This window comes from Aulonocara stuartgranti (genome assembly GCF_965226115.1).
Source record: "Aulonocara stuartgranti genome assembly, chromosome: 14".
NCBI classification, from domain to species: domain Eukaryota; kingdom Metazoa; phylum Chordata; class Actinopteri; order Cichliformes; family Cichlidae; genus Aulonocara; species Aulonocara stuartgranti.
Genome location: NC_138950.1, coordinates 1817754 through 1832522, shown reverse-complemented (window position 1 = coordinate 1832522; position 14769 = coordinate 1817754). Strand labels below are relative to the sequence as shown.

Sequence of the window (14769 nt, the reverse complement as noted above, 5' to 3'; positions counted from 1 at the left end):
CCTACAAATGTTTTTTTCAGCATCACATGTTTGACCCTCTAAAGCCTAACCTGTCGCTAGATTCAGATGGGTGTTTTCAACATCTGTAACTCCTGAACCATTTGCTCAATTGAAAGAATTCCAACGGTTCCTGAAAGCAGCGACGCTGCGCCTTTCAATGATATTAGGGTCATTACGGTGATCCCAGGCACGGAGTCACAGCAGCCCCGCAAAGACAAGCATTTTATCGGGCATTTGGCTTCTTTTAACTGAGTTTCATTATTGTTTGTTTTTGCTGTTAACTTTCTTGTTTTGTGTTATTTCCCAAAATTTGGACGTGTGCCTGAGATTATTGTTTTTTTAATGGGTTAATCTACAAAACAATCTAAACAAGGTTTATGTGAATGAAATGAAATGCGTTTGTGTATGTGTCTTTCAGATGTGAATGAGTGTGTGTCTCTGCCGGGTGTGTGTGGCTCAGCTCGTTGTGAGAACGTGGAGGGGTCCTTCATGTGTGAATGTGACCAGGCAGGTCACAGCTACGACACGGCGGCCAGACGGTGCGTCCACGCTGCAGCTCTAGGTAAACACATATGAGACTACATGGCTGCTGTGTAGCTGCTGCTGCTCACACGAGCCACAACCCAACTCCATCCCAGCCCCATGCCGTTAATAAGATTTTCATCTCTGTTGTTGCTGATGTTGCTGGTGTGGGGGCCTCTTCCATTGCTGAAGATGGAATAACGATCCTTGGACTTTCTTTTCCCCAACTGCCAACAAAAGCTGCAATTCCTCTAATAGCCACTTGAGGTTGTAGTGAGTCAGTCTCCTTGTTAAAGCATCCAGCTTTAAAACAGAAATTAACAAAAGTTACCCCTTCTTAACAACAGTATGAGAGGGGAATGATTTTTAGAACTGAGCTGACTAATTTTATTAAGGCTTAAAGTTGGCCTTGTTTGACTGACAGGTGGTTGGTCACACAGGCAGCTGTAGCTGCTAGCTGTCTGCTAGGCTTCACCTCAGCTAGCTAGCATGCCTGAACTGAACCTCTCCTCTGTGTTTGTGCTGTTTGAGCTTTTTTAATGCAATTATTGGATCAATAAAAAGGCTACTGTGAGGTTATTGTACTAAAGAGGTCTGAGCTCTAGTTCTGCTCAGTGAAATTCTTGGGTCTGTGTCCTGGAGCATGCTAACCAAGCTTGATAGCATTAGCTGATATCTTGGGTCACTTCTGGCTACACGAAAAACTGTATTTTGAAATAACCGGTGATGGTCGCCAAAGATGACCTCGCAGAACAAAAGCTAAAACATGCCAAACACCCAAACCTGTTTGGTAGATGCTAATTTAACTTTCATATTCTCATTTTTCTTCAGAAACAGACATAGTCCGTGCCCGCCAATCCTCTACCACCACCTCCTCCTCCGCTTTCCACGCCAGCGTGGTGGAGCTGTCTCCGATGCTGCCGCCCCTTCCTCAGGCTCGTCCTGGAGAGCTGAGGGAGTGTTATTACAACCTGGCAGAGCGGGGAACCTGCAGCCTGCTGGCCACCAACACCACCCAGCAGGAGTGCTGCTGCACACTGGGGCAGGGCTGGGGGCTGGGCTGCCAGTACCACCCCTGCCCTACAGCATACACAGGTGGGAAAGCTTGTGTGTATAGTGAATGCAGGCCACCTATCAACCTATCAGGACTTCAGAGCTGCGCTTTGGTTCATTTTCTGATAAAGTCTTTCTGTGTTGCAGCTGAGTTTCTAACTCTGTGTCCCAGTGGGAATGGATATGTTACAGAAGGACCAGGAGCCTTCAGCTACAGAGGTACAAACACAGACAGACCTCTTTAACCCTGACCCCACTGCATTTCACTTCCTGACTGATGATGTTACTGGGTCGCAGAATGTCCGGTCGGCACAGATACCGTTTCCAGATGTTTTCAGATATTTGCTGTGTTTTCAGAAAGTTGGGAATTAGTAACCCAGAAGGTATAAGAGTGTTTTTAAAACCCTCAGACTCAGAAAGTCTGGACTGTAAAAAACAGGATCAGTAACAATCCGTACGTCACAACGCTGCAGGGAGGTACAGCGGACATGAATGAGAACATCTTTGAGACACGTGTCCTTTTTCGTGCCTTTGTTGCCAGATGTGGATGAGTGTAAGCGTTTCCATCCAGAGGTGTGTAAGAACGGCGTGTGTGTCAACAACATCCCGGGATACAGCTGCTACTGCTCCAGCGGATACGTTTACAACAGCACGCTGCTGGAGTGTGTTGGTACGCCGAACCGAAGCTCAGCAGCTTAATTTGCTCAAACCGATTTGAATTTCTGTGTCAATAAAGTTTTTTCCCTCCTTGTTTGTGTCAGATCATGATGAGTGTGAAGAGGAGAGCTGTGTGGGAGGGATTTGTGTGAACACAGTTGGTTCGTATTACTGCAGCTGTCAGCCTCCTCTGGTCCTCGACGACACCCAACGAAACTGTGTCAACTCCTCCGACCTCAATCAGGGTAAACCTGAGCTTCCTGCTTCTACTTCTCCTCCCTAGAAATAATAGAAATATCCTTTATTGTCCATCATCACGGAAACTCTGGTGTTCCAGCAGCACAGTGACAGGCAGACGCAGCATGCAGACTCACACAAAAGTCGAGAAACTATATGAATAGCTTCCTGCCATCAGTTTTGCTTTGCTTTCTCTGCTCTGGTGTTGACTTCTTCATGCTCTCCAGATGAGAACCTGTCCATATGCTGGCAGCACGTGACGACAGGCCTGGTGTGTCAGAGCGTTCTGATGGGAGCTCATATCACCTTCACAGACTGCTGCTGTCTGTATGGGCAGGGCTGGGGGTTCAGCTGCGCCCTCTGTCCTGCCCCCGACACAGGTAAACAAAAGAACCACTGGAAACTATAAAAACATCTGGTGTCTCCTCAGGAAGGCTGTTAGGAAGACGTCGAGAGGTTTTATTGTTTTTATACCTCCAGAAATCATCAAAAGCTCCAAAGCCGTGTGTATTCAGTGTTGTAGATTTTGAAGCCATTACCCCGACGTGGTGACATTTACAGGAGAAGAATTTTAAGTTGTTAAACTGGAATTTGAATTGGGAAGCCTTCCTGCTGTCACCCTCTGTGGAAGCCCAAAGATGAATTTCAATGCAGAGGTCACAGCTGTAGTTTAAACATCCTAAATATCATCAGTTGGTATGATGACCTTGTAGCATATTTAACAGATTAACTGGCATTCGTCTCTCCACAGAGGGGTATGCCAGTATGTGCAGTTCGTTCCCTCCTCCGCCTCTTTTCCCGGCGACTTATCCGGACTCTGAAACGGAAGCAGGTCGAAGACGAGGGAGTGGTACAGAAAACTGTTCACATTTCTCAGTTTTATTTTGAGTTTTAATCTAAAGTCGAGTTTAATTTGACTTTCTCGTTCCTCCTCATGAACTCAGCTTCTCCAAACCTGCCTCCTTATGGACTCGACTACTTCCCTGTGATTCCCGGCAGAGACTACGGTCACTCCGACTATGATGATTACTCTCCAGCAGAGGGCAGCAGGTCAGGCTTCAGAGGGAGCCTGCCAGATGAAACGTATCGTAGGCCTGAGTACAGGTGAGACCAAACTCATGGCTGTCGCTGTTCTAATAATCATCAGGTTACGTTAACAGATGTTTGTGTGTCACAGCACTGGTTACTACTCCGAGGGAGACTACGGGCCTCCTGACAGCTCCCAGTCCAGACCGCCTCCCTTCCGCATTCCTCCGGACCCACGAGCTGACATTGGGCTTGGAGTCCTGCCTCATCCACCATCCAGGCCCGACAGTCCTCCTCTCAGCCTGGCCCCGCTGCCTGGAGGGCGCTACGAGGAGACAGAGGAGGAAGGGGAGGACAGGGCGTGGAGGCCGGGGCCGCCCTTCCCTTCTTTCACCGACAGGAGCGGAGGAGGAGGGGTACCGAGGAGGCTGTATGAGAGTGAGTCCAGAAACAAAACTTTTATTTAAAATGCAAAGAAAAATATAAAAACGTGTGAACATAAAGCGCTGCTTCAGTGCTGAGGCCAAAGGTCGAGGTGGACCGGGTCAGGCCAGGTGAGCAGCAGGTGAACTAGCTGAAACTACCAACACAGTGAAGCCTGCTTTCTCCTTCTCTCATCTCTCAGGGCGTTACGAGTCATACGCCAGCCTGAGCACAGCTGAGGATTGTGGGATCCTGCACGGCTGTGAGAACGGCAGGTGCATTCGTGTTGCAGAGGGTTACACCTGCGACTGTTACCAAGGATACGAGCTGGACATGACCACTATGACCTGCATAGGTAAGGCTGCAGAGGAGAGCACAGATCGCTATGAGACAGCAAAGAAGAAGATAAACTGTTAAAGCCTCAATCACAGACGCCCAGAGACCCGATTCACATTTCCCCCTAGCAACCAGCAGTTGCCAGGCAGTCGTCCTTTGCTGTGTGACCAGGGCTTGATGAATCACATTTATATGTTAGATTTCCAGTACTGAATTACTGATTGTGTGTGTGTGTGTTTGCAGATGTAAATGAGTGTGAGGACAGCGTCAGGATTGAGTACCCGTGCGTGAACGCTCGCTGCGTGAACACCGACGGCTCGTACCGCTGCGTCTGCAGGAGAGGATACGTCATGTCTCGCAGACCGAACCACTGCGTGGCTGCTTAGAACAGAGTGCGCTGGACTGGGATCTGTAGGCCAGCGCAGACTGGCTCAGGCTTTTTTATTCTCCAGATTAGATAAACTAGACTTGACCAGGCGAGAATAGACTGGACACTAAAAGACTCTAGATTGCACTAAACTGGGCAAAGCTAGACTGGGTTAGCCTGAACAACACAGGGCGACGTCTGATTAGAGAGCAACTCATCATCCTGGTTTAGCCTGAACACACTTCACTAATGCCTCCACAATCCAGACCTGAATACACCCTCCATTTGTTCACCTCACCTGTGTTGCAGGTGGATTGTGTTTGTTTTTCTTTAACTGGGCAGGTAGTTATCAGACACGTGGTAGTTTGGTTGGACCTGAGTGGTGATAAAAGCAACGATAAATCAGTGTGTCTGTTAGAGCCCAGTATGGTTGCTGTAAAACACCTGGTTGCCTCAAATTGTGTGTAATTCAGTCAGAGTTCATACATAAACATAAACCTGAGCAGATCAACGTGTCATTGTCTCAAACCCCCGTAGGAAGCCAGGACTATCCTTGGATGGCCCCATGGATGAGTATTCTTATTATACTGCAGTATTTACTCCATTTGGACACGCATCTGTTTCATCACCTTGTGTGTGTGGAGTGCACAGGACACGGAAAATTCAGTGACACATAGCAAGCAAATATCACCTAATATTATAATAACTTTATAAAGCCTAAAAACACGAGGGCGAAAAATGTTTCAGGTTTAGAAACTCTGTTTTAGGGAACAAAAGGTTTGGCCTTAAAGGGACCCATCATCATCATCATTATTGTTATTATCACTTTCATCTACATTTTTATTCCTGGACTCCACTAGAGTAGCTTTACATGACACACAGTGGCACATTAATCTTCCTCTAATCGGCACGAGCCGATTTTGTTTCTGTCTCTTTAAGGCCCCCCTCCCTATGAGCCCACATTCTTCTGATTGGCCAGCTTCTGGAAGCCTGTTGGGAAGCAGCTCCCAGTGATTCTGGCTTGTACTTCCTTTATTCTGTTAGCTGACTCACTGTCGAAGCTTTTGTTTCCCTCTAACTCGTCACAGGAAACACAATTCGTCTTCTTTAATATTCAGATGTTTGTAGCTGATGTATGACTCGGTGGTGCAGTCCACTCCACAGTCCTCTAAAGAGTGTGGGAGTTGAATGTTCCAATCAGACTAAAGAGTTTATTAAAGTTTGTAAAGTTAACGACTCGTACCTCCTTGAAGCGTTGTGCCCAGTCTGACCCAGTCTAGCCCTGTTTGACCCCGTTTCATTTAAAGCACTACACAAGGAACCAAGCTGCACCCAAAGCCCACCAATACACTCACTGGTCACTTTATTAGGTACACCTCTGCGGTAACAGGTTGGACGCCCTTTTTCCTGTTTTAATTCTTCATGTCTCAACATTCCTGTAAGATTTTGGTTCATATTAACCTGACATCATCATGACATCATCCCAAAGCTGCTGCAGATTTGTCATCTGCATCCATGATGAGAATCTCCCGTTCCACCACATCACAAAGGTGATCCACTGGAATGAGATTTTGGGCTGAAACATTGGTTTCCCTCAATATTTGAGTACAGTGAACTCATCATCATGTTCAAGAAACCAGGCTGAGATAATCTGAGCTTTGTGACACGGTGTGTTATCCTGCTAAAAGCAGCCATCAGAAGATGGGTTGGACATGGTCAGCAACAACACTTAGGTAGGCTGTGGGGTTTAAACGATGCCACCACACCAGCAGCTTCAGAGGTGCTCTTCTTTATGCACGGCACTGTAACAAGCAGCTGTTTGAGTTATCGTTGCCTTCATGTCATCCTCCTCTGACCTCAACAAGTCATTTTCTCCCAGAGAACTGCTGCTCACTGGGTATTTCCTCTTTTTCCGACTGTTCCCTTTAAACACAGAGATGGTTGGTGGGGAAATCTGTTACAGCAGTTTCTGAAACACTCAGACCAACAACAACACATCACCTGTCTTACCCATTCTGATGCACAGTTTGAAACTCAGCAGGTCTCCTCGACCACATCTTTGCACACTGGGTTAAGCCGTGTGATTGGCTGATAAGACATTTGAGCTAACAAGCAGTTAAACAGGTGTACCTAATAAAGTGAGAGATGAATGTAGGTTTTCCATGACACACTGTCAGGATGTGGTCATGTACAGCAAAACAAAAGGACTGAAGTTGTCCTGCAGGTGAAGAAATGCTTTATGTATGTTTGCTTTGTTTAACCAGCAGATTTGTGAAGTTCAGATAAGTCTTTACAGACGTAATCGTCAGCTTTATTTATACAGCTAGCTCTGGTGTGCTACAGTAAAAGAAATTAAAGTAGAACGATGTGTTCAATTAAACTGAGATTAAAAAGGAGTCAATGTATTTTACATATGCATTCATAAAATGACCAGCCTCAGTTCTTACTTACAGTTCTTACTCTTATTAGCATGAGCCTAAATGCGTGTTAGTGCGCAAAGTTAAAGCTAGTACACTCACTATGTGCTACAGTCAAAGCTAGCGTAACCTAAAGTTATGCTAATTAAAGACTTTAAATGTTAGCTATCAAGCACTAGCTAATATTTTGTTCTAAAAGTTACTGCAATATTTAAATTAATATTCAACACACCTAGTAAGCTTACTAATGAGCTATTAGCTTGAAAAATATTAATACATGTGTGCTCATTAGCTATTAGCACACTACTGAATGAAGAAGCAGGGAGTTTTAGTTTGACGCACTGTTCTACTTCAAAATAATTTTCTGTGTAGTCGCAAAAATACTGACGCAACAGTTTTAGAAGACTGCATTTAATTCTTTTAACTGAATATTTGTTTATTTTCTGGCCATGTTTGCTAGCTAGTGATCTGTTAGCTGCAGGATAATAGGCTAGTTTTTTTTTCTCTACTAGATATCCGGTTGTTCAGTGATGACGCGACGAATCCTACTTCCGGGTCTAAAGTAGTCTGTGTTTAATATGGCTTTTGTGTTGTTAACATGTTTAATGTTATGTATTTTCTTCTATTTGATCTCAAAAAGCTCCTAAAACAGTCAGTGATCACTGTTGACCTCCCTCGGCTTTTATTACCGCTAATCATTTATTTAAGCTCAGTTTTTAAAACCTTAGGATGTAACTACAGCCCAGCCCATGCAGCAGTATATGAATGACTAACCTCATATGTGGATGGATTATCTCAGTTGTTCTCCTGGCTGAAGTTTGGTCCTTTTACAGCATCCTGCCATGCGATTACATTTGTTCCTGACCACCGACAACACTCACGTTAACTTTTATTGAGTGGAAAAAAAAGTTAGCTTGTTTATATTAAGCTAACATAGCTGTGTCGCTAGCGGTCACGTAGCACATCATTATATACCAGGTAGCTCAACTTCAGTAACCCTACAAACGTCACTGCTGTTTAGTTTTCTGTCTTCATTTATGCTGGAAGTGATAAGAAAGCTGTACGTTTTAATTTGTTTCCAAAACCCCGCAGTCAGGACATGCTATATTGTATTTAGATAGAAGCTAGCGAGCTAACTCCCTGCTAACTTCTAACTCCGTTAAATGTCATAAATTCCGTTTTCATGGATGCCTGGATGTTAAACTCAATTGTTACACCTGGTAGAGCAGAACGCTGATCATTTTATTAAAGATGAAAGACTTTAGACAGTTTTTCAACTCTCAGTAATGCCATAGTGATCGTTTGATATATGGACCTGCAGCGGAGTTTAGACCCAGACACGGCTAGTGACGTCAGACTGAACGACCGGATTGATTATTGAAATACCATGACAACGGGTTCACAGTCCCCTAGTTTGTGCCTTTTAATTGTTGATTTATAGTTTATAGCAACATTTATTAACTTTTGATATGTTAGATGAGATTGAAAAAAACTAACTTGGAACAGAATTTTTTTTTTATTTACCAAAGTACTAACATACTGAGTCAGAATTCCCAGAGTTCATTTACTATATTAACCAAAGTAAATATTCTGTCAGCCTTTTAGCAGTGAGTGGACTGTTAACTGTTAGCTCAAGAGCTAATTTATAAGCTAAGCTTCCCAACAGTTTCACAAATGATATTGTTTTGAAATTCAGATATGTACAAAATGTCACAGAAAATCTCCTTTGTGAACAGACATTCCTAACTTTATATATTAGGACAGTTATATGTTCTTTAGTACGGAAGAGGAATAGGGCCACTGTTTAAAAAAAAAAAAAATGGGCATGTCTTTTTTTTTTCTTTTCTAGAATTCTGAGAAAAAAACTTTTTCATCCGAATAATCTTTAAACTTTAATCTCTTTAAACTTTAATCTCTTTAATCACTTTAATTCTGAGATTAAGTCAGAATTCTGACAAAAAAGAAGTTTTTTCTCAGTTTTTTTCCTCAGATTTCTAGAAAAGAAAAAAACAGGACGTGCTCGTTTTTTTCCCAGTGTCCCTAATCCTCTTCCGCACATTTCAGACTGTGCATTAAAATATTGGCTTTAATCTGAGCAGGTTTATATCACTGTAAAATTATCTGCTACCTTTTTCTAACTTTTAGATTTCAGTGATCATCTGATTCACAGTCTGATTCTATTTATTTGTCTTCATGTCATCAAATCTCAGGTGCGGCTCCGAACACGTCACATCTGATCGACGCAAATTTGGGGTTTTTTTGTGACAGCGTGATTTTCAAATTGATTTGAATTGGAATTATGTTTTGATAACCTAGAAAGTGACGTTTACAGGCATGTGAAACATTATAGTTAAACCAAACTGTGTCTTTTTAAAAAATGTATTTGTGTGTAAAAATAATACAAAAATCTAGAAACGGTGGTTTCGTGTGATGTTCTGCCTCTAGCCTCGAGTAAACACCTGCCTGCTAATACAGAGTCTCACTAAACTTAACGCACATTAATATCAGCAGATACATTTCAATTTGCCGAGAACTGCTGAGAACGTGGCCAGACTTTAGCTTGAACCTGTTTGTGGGAATACTAGCTGTTTTGCTGACATGTCTGTACTTTTGTGTTTTCCAGAACATGAATAGAAACTTTATGCAGTTTCCACTCCTGAATATACTGGAAGCTGTGCTCACTCATATTGTGTATATAATAATTCACCTGCTCACTGAATAATCTTTATTTTGACCATAATATTTCTGGCCTGTAAGAGAACGTGTTGATTGTGTTTTATTAACCTCTCGATGCAGTTAACGTGTTGAAGCGTAGCATGATGAACTTCCTGTTTCCTGTCTCCAAGTATACCATGCACTGTTCCACGTTTATGCTCACGTGGCACGTTTTGTACATTTTGGTCTCTGATGTTTGTTCACTTGTTAACTTTGCTAATGATTCACACTTTTATCACTGTTTGTATGACATGAAACGAAAATATATTTGCACATGTTTATTGAAACCTGCATCCGTGGTTTTGTTTCCCTTCTTTATAATCTGTAGGACAGGAAGAGCAGCTGGGAGCAAAGGTCGTGTAGCCCCTGACCGGTCACTACGGAGATATAAGCATTTTACACTGGCTGGTTTTTTGCACTTATAAACACTGCAGTATGTTAGCGGGTCACAAATACGCAACAGTGGTGAATCCTTCCAACAGAGAAAAGGAAACGCGTACCGTGAGCTGTATGTGAGGCTGGACATGAAGAAACCTCTATCAGCTGACTAATCAGAGATAGAGCTGGACAGGATGTGCAGCAGGTTAGCGTGATTAGTGTCAGGCAGAGAGGATGTTGGAGCGTGAGGAGATACTGATTTAGAGGGCTTCTCTGTACTTTAGACAGAGAACTCCAGCTTAACTCAGGGATTCCAGCTCAAATTTCCGACCCAGGATTTCCAACTTCATGGAGCGCATGTAACTTCCTGCTTCTGTCCTTGCTGCACTCTGCAGGCTGTTTGAACATCTTCAGTTGTCAGCCTCGCATTGCACACAAACACATGTCAAACAGTGTGTGTGTATTTGATGTCCTCTCGGTGACAGTGGTCATCTGTAAGGAGGATTACGTCTTAAATGTAATGGCATTCTTGTAGACTGAATTCTGATAGGTTGTTAATAAGAGGAGCGGAACCAGCAGCAGTCACTGCTCTGACTGGTCTGCTGCTGGTATCAGTGTCCTCCTCTGCGTTACGTCCTGAGCTCTTTGTTTACACTGTCCACTGTTGGGAAGCTGCATTAGCGTGTTGCTAACAGTTAACCATTGTTGCGGAGTCACCTCAGGTGATGCTCGTGTGCTGGCCGGCTTTAATCCTCCACCTGGCTCCATAACCTTAATGCCTGCACTGTGCGTGTAGATCCAGGCCTGTAAGCCACTTTGTATTATAGGCCAATCTGTCCACACACACTCTCACCTGCAGGCAGTATTAATGGAATTACAGAGGTCCACCCAATACGAGGCTGAAGCCGTGAGCCAGCGGAATATCAGCTTTCAGCCGCAGATCCTCCAGCGCTGGTTACACACCACAGCAGATATCCTGGTTCAGCACACGCTCAGTTAAGCGCACACAGCCTGCAGTTAAAAGAAAGTGGAGAATAAAAGCTTCAACTTCTTTAATTCAAGGTTCAACGTAAATAATTTAACACAATATCAAAGATTTTACAGAAAATCAACGCAGAAGAATCAAGACCACAAAAATCTGAGAAACACAGAAAATCTCACACACGTCCACCTGCAGCTCCAACGCCGTCCTGTAGACGGTATAAAAGATGGACGCCATCGCCATGACGTCACCTGCTCGTTTCTGAACGAGGTTCAAAAGCTTGAGGTTGAGAGGTTGAGAGTTCCTGTAGTCTGGCTAATAAAACAGTTGCTGGACAACTGACCAACAGCCCGTCCAGGAACAAATGTAAACTTTTACAAATGACTGCTCAGCCGTGTCTGTACACAGCAAAATCTCCAGTGTTAAATTAACACTAGAGCGTGTCTATATGGGTCCACACCTCTGAGTGTTAAATACAACACTGTTGACAGTGTTATATGTTTAAAAGTAACCTGGTCAGTTTTGAAGATTAACAATGGCTAACACTGAGCAGTGCTGATTTTCTAACACTGGATTATTTCTAACATTCTGAGTTATTTTCCAGTGTTAGAAAATCAGCACTGCTCAGTGTTAGCCATTGTTAATCTTCAAAACTGACCAGGTTACTTTTAAACATATAACACTGTCAAAAGTGTTAATTTAACACTCAACAGTGTTGTATTTAACACTCAGAGGTGTGGACCCATATAGACACTCTCTAGTGTTAATTTAACACTGGAGATTTTGCTGTGTAATCAAACCTCTGTAACTTTGCTTCACTTCAGCAGCATCAGGTCATGTTCACATGCTGAAAGATTTTCTTGTAAAACAAAAGGGTGGCCTATCAAAACAAACGTTTGGGAACCATTGAACCACTTTGCCCGAAGGAGCTGCTCGGTCACGTGGAGAAGTTAAGGGCTGCAGGTTGAACGAAGCTGCTCCACGTTTCCTTGAAGACACCTTTACCTGCTCACATTAACCAAAATAGAGTGTAATAGGATCGAGGCAGAAGCACTGCTGTACGATGGGCTGTGACTGCAGGAGCATGAAGGCTCACGTTAATAAACGAGTCCTGCTGATGGATGCAGTCCTGGAGGCCTGCAGGGTCTGACACGAGGTTGACCCAGATCTGATGGAGGTGAGTGGGTCAGCTGATGCCGCAGGGTTCACTGACAGACCTTTCGGCTCAGATTAGCTCTCTGCACTCCAGGATGATTCACGGCTGTGCATAAAATGCAAACTTCCCGCCTTCAAACAGGCGCTGATGGCAGAAAGACGGCATGAAACACCGGTTTACCCCACGGAGCCCCGCTGTCAGATATAACAATGTCTGTGACGCTGGGTTTAACAAATAACTGCTCAAAGTTTTAAAAACACATTTGGCGCCATCGTCTGTCAGCACGGGACGTGACGTCATGTGATTGGTTGGCTAACATTAGTTTATGTTAGCTAACTAGTGACGGGATCGATAACTCACAGGAAAATAAGGACACTGAAACTAAACAGCAGTGTGAGGGGGCAGTTTAGTGCTGCAGCAGTGAGTTTATTTTAAACCGAGGACATACTGTCTGTAACAGGAAGTGGCTGTTCGCTGTTTGCCCTGCTGCACTCGGACAGGATGATCCAGCTGTTAGCCGCTGTTCTGGGAATCCATCCTACCCGTTGTTTATGCACACAACACGAAATTAAGTGCCAAACCATCCTACTTTTGTGAATTTGACCTACAAGCAGAGATGGGCAGTAATGCGTTACTGTAATCCGATTACTTTTTTTAAAGTAACGAGTAAAGTAAGGAATTACTATTGCAAAAAAAGGTAATTAGATTACTGTTACTTTCCTGTAAGCACGCTGCGTTACTGCGTTACTAAAACCGTGATTTTTTTGCAAGTGTCTCATGACAGTGACGTAAGCGACAGCTGTGTGCAGATCAACAATCGATCATATATCGAGTGCAGAGAGAGTATGAGCGTGCAGCGTTTAAAGCGTGGAAGTACTGACCTTACTTTGAGTTTGATTCTGTAAAAAGGGACAAAAACATTAGTGTCCGCTGTGCGTGGGAAGAAAACTTCTTTTTACAGCGAAAAAACCCCTAAACTTCAGAGCAAGCATGACGCTGTTTGCTTGCTGCATAAAGTTAAAAGATTAAAACTAATAAAACGAGTTTTAAAAAGAGGCTTTTCCATTTGATTACATTTTGTATGATGGATTATGTAGAAAAAGTAGAATTGGGCTGAAAGATCTATCACTTTATCACCTCTTCAGGTTGTAAATCGTGTTTTTAAAAAAGTAACTAAGAACTAATTACTTTTGAAAATAAGTAATCAGTAAAGTAACGGGATTACTTTTTTGGGGAAGTAATCAGTAATTAGTTACTGATTACTTTTTTCAAGTAACTTGACCAACACTGCTTACAAGCATACTTTAACAACTAAAATTCAGCGGCGAACCATGCTACCTTTGTGAATGTTACCTACAAGCATACTTTAACGGGTAAAATGAAGTGGCAAACCGTCCTGGCTTTAAGAATATAAGCTACAAGCATACTCTGATGGGCAACGTTAAGTGGCAAACCGTCATACCTACTGAAATTTGTGCTGGAATTACTCTGTGACAGCAGAAATGTGCATAAACTACTTACGGTAGGACGTTTTGCCAAAGTAGGATGGTTTGTCAGAACACTGTAATGTTCACGTTTGTAAATGAGGACTTTGGAGGAGAGCCTGTGTGAGCCAGGAGCCTGATTTTTCCCCCCTCTGCGCTATTTTATCTAGTAAAATAATCTCTAAGCAGACAGTTTACACGGTTACAGCCACCACATGCTCAGAGACCCTAGCATGATCAGGAATCCCATCAGCACCTCTGCAGGGAGGAGAACGTTTGGAGACCTTTGTTGTTTCCTCACATCATCTCACTGACTGATTACTGAGTAAAAGTGAAGCCCCGGTGTAAGTGATACATTCGCCTCAAGGTGCTTTACATTGTAAGGTCGACCCTACAATAATACATACAGAGAAAAACCCAGCAATCATATGACCCCCTATGAGCAGCACTTTGGTGACAGTGGGAAGGAAAAACTCCCTTTTAACAGGAAGAAACCTCCAGCAGAACCAGGCTCAGGGAGGGGCGGGGCCATCTGCTGTGATTGGTTGGGGTGAGAGAAGGAAGACACAGTCCTGATTTATAAAGTGCTGTACAAACACCAACGTCACAACTAACAGCGTGATTTTCCTGTTGGAGTGCAGCAAACAATCACTTCCTGCTAAAGACAGTGAAGTGGACAGTATGTCCTCGGTTTAACATAAATGATTCTCTGTGGGAAGATTCATATCTGCATGTCAGAGTTTTCCCATAATTCATAGCTGGTGACATCTATGACATGGAGCCAACCACTTCTTCGTGGTGTCATTGGCTCCGTGTCCAACCTCCACCCTGGAGGACCAGGTGCTGATTTTTGTCTGGCCTTTACCTCCACGGGCTGCCCGACCTGGTTAGACCTACCAGAGCATCATCACCCATCAGCCTCCCACCTCAGTAAGACCCGGGAGAAGACGGAGGTAGAGAGGCACAGACTGAGTGGACACGAAGGCTGAAGCAAACAGGACTCATCCTTTAACTTT

General features: G+C 43.6%; 1 protein-coding gene across 6 annotated transcripts in view; it reads left to right on the top strand.

Annotated features, from left to right (window-relative positions):
- ltbp4 (latent transforming growth factor beta binding protein 4) overlaps nucleotides 1–10040 on the top strand; it is a 63696-nt gene extending 53656 nt beyond the window's left edge. For all 6 annotated transcript variants that reach the window (XM_082502309.1, XM_082502311.1, XM_082502308.1 and 3 more), the window contains 11 exons: nucleotides 419–562; nucleotides 1354–1617; nucleotides 1723–1794; nucleotides 2117–2245; nucleotides 2337–2477; nucleotides 2697–2849; nucleotides 3221–3319; nucleotides 3414–3573; nucleotides 3647–3933; nucleotides 4121–4273; nucleotides 4498–10040. In XM_082502309.1, coding sequence (XP_082358435.1) covers nucleotides 419–562; nucleotides 1354–1617; nucleotides 1723–1794; nucleotides 2117–2245; nucleotides 2337–2477; nucleotides 2697–2849; nucleotides 3221–3319; nucleotides 3414–3573; nucleotides 3647–3933; nucleotides 4121–4273; nucleotides 4498–4640 — 1745 coding nt within the window. In that variant the 3' untranslated portion in view covers nucleotides 4641–10040. The remainder of the gene's footprint in view (nucleotides 1–418; nucleotides 563–1353; nucleotides 1618–1722; nucleotides 1795–2116; nucleotides 2246–2336; nucleotides 2478–2696; nucleotides 2850–3220; nucleotides 3320–3413; nucleotides 3574–3646; nucleotides 3934–4120; nucleotides 4274–4497) is intronic.
- The last annotated feature ends 4729 nt before the right edge of the window (nucleotides 10041–14769 follow it).